Source organism: Plasmodium relictum (assembly GCF_900005765.1).
Source record: "Plasmodium relictum strain SGS1 genome assembly, contig: PRELSG_00_v1_43, whole genome shotgun sequence".
NCBI classification, from domain to species: domain Eukaryota; phylum Apicomplexa; class Aconoidasida; order Haemosporida; family Plasmodiidae; genus Plasmodium; species Plasmodium relictum.
In genome coordinates this window covers 3,005-8,158 of record NW_021628669.1, presented here as the reverse complement: position 1 = coordinate 8,158, position 5,154 = coordinate 3,005, and the positions used below count along the sequence as shown (strand labels likewise).

Sequence of the window (5,154 nt, the reverse complement as noted above, 5' to 3'; positions counted from 1 at the left end):
ACTTTTATGTAGGTGGGTGATTTATTAATTGCCCGTTTAATGACTTTGCTAGAGTATCAAACAAACAAATTAATAAAGAGCATGTATAACTAAGTATACGTTTATATATATATATTCGTTTTTATTATATATATATATACTGTTTTCTTATGATGCATAATATTTAATTGAAGTTAAATTTTACTGCATCTTTTAATAAACCTATTAACAGTTATAAATGAGTTTTTATTTACAAAGAATTAATATCTTCTTTTAATTAAAAACATACAAATAATTTATAGCAATTTATTAAGTCAAAATTTATGATATTCAATGTTATTTCAAAAATATACATTGAATAATACATAAACATTTCTCTTATCTCTTAAGTTTTTAATAAGTTAACATTTCTCTCTTTTTAATTTTTATTTACACTAAAAATTAAAACATAACATAACATAACATTTCATTAAAAAAAAAACTCTTCAAAAAAAAAAAATATTTAATTTTTTTTTTTTTTTAAATTACAAAGATGTATATATATATAAATAAACAAACAAAAAAAAATAACTTTATTTTTTTTTTTTTTTATATAGGACTAGCATCAGTGCATGGCTAACTTGTACGTATACAACTAGCAACTAGCTTAGCATGCTACAAAAGGTTAATAATACCTTTTATTAACCAGAGATAGAATGACAAAGATCATAGATTCACGTTTTAGCTAACATATACTATTTATTTATTAATTAGTCATTAAAATATCTTGCAAAGCATTGTCTAATAAATGAATATATTAATCTTTTTCAATATGAAATATAATATATGCAAACGGAAAAAAAAAGTAGCTAATTAAACTAGTTATTTTATTAAAAAAAAAAAATTTGGTAAATCTTTAATCAAAAACGTTACGTTTTGGTAAATAAATGAATGAAAAAAGAAATAAAAAATTTTCCTTTAATAAAAATTTTTAATGGATTTTAATTTCATATAATATCATAAAAATGAAATATGAAATAAGATGAAGGAACTTCATAGATAATAAAATATCATGAATTATAATATAGCATTAAATATAATGTTTATATTTATATAAAATGTTTTTTTTATATGTTGTATATTTTTTAATTTGAAAAGACTTATATGTTTAATTAATTTACCAATTAATTATAAATAATATAAAATAAAGAAAATAAATAGATATTTATCTGTATACTCTTTATTAATTTGTTTGTTAACTTAAAAAAGCCTTTAAACGGAAAAATTTATAAATCAACTGGCAACAACGACAAGAATCAAACCTCCGTAGGAAGAACCTATTAAATTGGAAAAGTCAAATATGAAAGAAGATGCAAAAAGGTTTGGATTATAGGCATTTGAAGAAATAGTAAAGCTCAATGAATCTTACATATTTAAAGTAAAGGAAAATAAGGAATTTATTAAAATCAAAATTTCACTAAAATAAAAGAAATTGATAAAGAAAAAATAGAGGATTATTTTTTATGGTTCGAGTTATTAGAAAATAAGATAGAGACGCAAAAATAAACCAAGATTAAAACATGTTTAATATTGGAATCATTATTATTGAGAGCTCATTGCAAACAAAAAATTCTATGTTATGTAAGGAAGAAGAAATAAAGTACATGCTATATTTGAAAATTGAATTAGACAGATATTTATGGGCAATGATGAGTATATGAAGCAGATAATAAAATTTAGAAATTATAAACAGGAATCAAGTTTAAAGGAAGCTATAAATTCATTTATCAAGGATTGATTTATGCATTATGATAGTTTTTTATACTTCAATGAGGTCAATAGTATTATTTTAGGAGACATATCTCTAAAGAAATTTTAATACATATACCTGATAATTATCCAATGGGAAAGATATTTATGGAGATTTTATCATCTACATCTAAAAAGGATAAAAATAATTTCTCAGAAAGAGGTAAGGAAAGATTCTAGAATATGTGATTGGTTAATAAAAGATATTATTAACTTTTTGTAGTACACTAAGCTAGTTTACTAGTCGTATATATGCAAGTTAGCCATGCACTGACTCTAGTTAAAAAAAAAATATATATAAAGTTATTTTTTTTGTTTGTTTATTTTATTTATATACATCTTTGTAATTAAAAAAAAAAAAATTAAATTATTTTTTTTTTTTGTTGGTTGACGTGTGTTTTTGAATTAAATAAAGAATTAAATTTTACTTATAAAAACTTAGGATATAAAATGAATAATGTTTATATTATATTCAATGTATATTTTTTAAATAACATTGAATTAATTAAAGTTTTGACTTTATTAATTGTTATAATTTGTTTGTATGTTTTTAATTAAAAGAAGGTACTAGTTTTTGGTAAATAAAAACTCATTTATAACAATTAATAGGTCTATTAAAAGATGCAGTAAATTTTAATTCCGATTAAATATTATTCAACATAAGAAAAAATTATATATATATAATAAAAACGAATATATATATATAAACGCATACTTAGTTATACATGTTCTTTATTAATTTGCTTGTTTAATACTCTAACAAAGTCATTAAACGGGCAATTAATATATCATATACATAGAAATATTTATCATAAATAACATTTAATTTAATTAAGCAATTCTATATTGCTTAATAGACATATATTTACTTTGATATATACTCATTTATAAAAAATAAGCATATTCTGTTAATTTAGAAACTCACACAAATAATTTATAATAGGTAGCAAAATTAAATTCTAAGTTATTGGTTAATAAAAGATGTTATTAACCTTTTATAGTACATTAAGTTAGTTTACTAGTCGTGTATTTTTAACTATCATTAGCCATGCACTAATGATAGTTAAAAAAAAAAAAATATAAAGTTATTTTTTTTGTTTTGTTTATTTTTATATTATATACATCTTTGTAATTAAAAAAAAATAAATAAATAAATTTTTTTTTTTTTTTTTTTGTGGGTTGACGTTAATTCGAATTAAAATGAGAATTTTTTGTTACAAAAAAAAAAAACTTAATGAAAAGAAAAAAATAATGTTTACGTTATATTCAATATGCATATTTCGAAATAACATTGAATAAATTAGAGATTAATTTTTGTCATTTGTTATAAATTTTGTGTGTGTTTTTTAATTAAAAGAATATACTGATTCTTTGTAAATAAAAACTCATTTATAATAGTTTAAGATGTCTATTAAAAGATGCAGTATAATTTAATCAAATTAAATATTATGCATCATGAGAAAACATTATATATATAATAAAAATAAGCATATATATATTTAAAAACGTATATCCATTTACACATGCTCTTTATTAATTTATTTGTTTAATACTATAGCAAAGTTATTAAGCAGACAATTAATAAATCAGTTATTCACTGTAATTTCGAAATATATAAATCGAATATAACACAAACATTATACTTTTTATTTATCAAAAGAAATAAGAAGTTTTATTATAGTTACTTTTCATATATTAATTTTTATATAAGTAAAAATTAATTTTTTTTTTTCAATTCAAAAACGTAACAAAAAAAAATTTTTTTTTTTTTATATTTAAAAAAAATATACAGAATAAAATAAACAAAAAAAATATAGATATATATATATATATATTTTAAACTATTGTCAGTGCATGGCATGTATTATCCTGACTAGTAAGATAACTTTACATATTGTAAGATGTTAATAACATCTTTCATTAACAATTGTTCAACATACTAATAAAGTCATTGAATACTTCATAAATGAACATTCTTTTTATTAGATCATTTGCCTGATACTTCTCAAAAGTCATTGAACAGATATTTCATATATAAAGATATAGTAATTTTTAATGTATCTTTAATCTTATATATATTTTTTTATACATAATAATTTTAATTAGAAATATTATTTAAAATTTTTTTTTATATTTTTTTTCCCTTTTTTTTTTCGTATATAAAAAGGATTGAAATTAATGAAAGAGCTAAAGTATGAAATACAGTATAATCTATTGAAGACATATTTTTGGTAATATTGTTCAATGCATATAATGCACATGAAGAAAATGACAGAAGAAAAGCAAAGAATGATAAAAATAGTTTTAAATTATTTTTACAAATACCTAAAATTCTCTCATTAACTTCTACTTTTTTATTCTTCTCCGTTTCCTCTATTTCATTTCCTTTTTCTATACTCATATTATATTCTATCTCTTTTTGATCATTATTTGATTCTAAATTTATTTCTATTATATCCTGCTGGTCATAGCATTTTAATCCTTTGTTTTTTTGTTTTATTGCATCTTTACATTCTGCTAATGATCTTTTAGCTCCTAGACCTAATATATCATATCTTTTTTGTGATTCCAAGATCTATAAAAATCCCATCAAAATAATAAGAAAATGTCCGGCATCAAAAAAAGTTTTTTTTCATATAAATAAAATTTTCATTTAAAAAAATGGTAATAACAAAAAAACATTAATATTTTTAAGTATTATTATTATCCTACATTATAGTGGCATTGTAATATCCAAATTAAAAGTGCACATATAAAAAACTTTAGAAGAAAATTAAAAAAAAATTTTTTCTCTCTTTTACTATATATTTTTAAAGTTGACATATCTATATCAATAAAGCTTTTAGCCATATAGGAATAGTGCCTGGAATGTATCTTAATATTCGGGATAAGGATAATATTACCTTTTCTGTTCATTTTTCTTTAAAATTAAAATAATTTTTTAAATTAAAAATAAATTTATATATTTTTTTTTATGTTGCAGGAGAAGGATGATTAAACAAATTAATTGAATTTATAGAATAACTTTTTGAATTTGAAAAAAAGAAAACATTGTTTTTATTTTGAATTTTTATTTATATAAAAAAAAGGAAACATTTAAAAAAATATTTATTTATGTATATTTACCAGTTACGTTAATATATTGCAGAGAACAAAAATATTATAGCACAATATTTTAATGATATCACTTTTTCATATGACTTAAAGTGTTTATTTTATGTTATATTATTAACACTACGTATTAAAGCATGCGTAAATGTATTGTTATAAAAATGATTATACTTCAAAATCTTTACAAGTGTTTAGCACGCAATTTAATAAACCAACATCTTTATTAATATTAAATTTTATTTTATATAAATATGTTCTTTTTGTTTATTTATAATT

At 19.3% G+C, this 5,154-nt stretch overlaps 1 protein-coding gene across 1 annotated transcript, besides 1 other annotated feature; it reads right to left on the bottom strand.

Moving 5' to 3' along the window:
* The first annotated feature begins 1,312 nt into the window (after positions 1-1,312).
* Positions 1,313-1,863: a repeat region.
* A 2,032-nt stretch (positions 1,864-3,895) lies between these two features.
* Positions 3,896-4,683, bottom strand: PRELSG_0003400 (fam-h protein; the record flags this gene model as incomplete). Its single annotated transcript, XM_028675989.1, has 2 exons — positions 3,896-4,342; positions 4,480-4,683. 2 exons carry the CDS (start codon positions 4,681-4,683, stop codon positions 3,896-3,898), a joined length of 651 nt encoding a protein of 216 aa, XP_028531191.1.
* Positions 4,684-5,154: the final 471 nt, after the last annotated feature.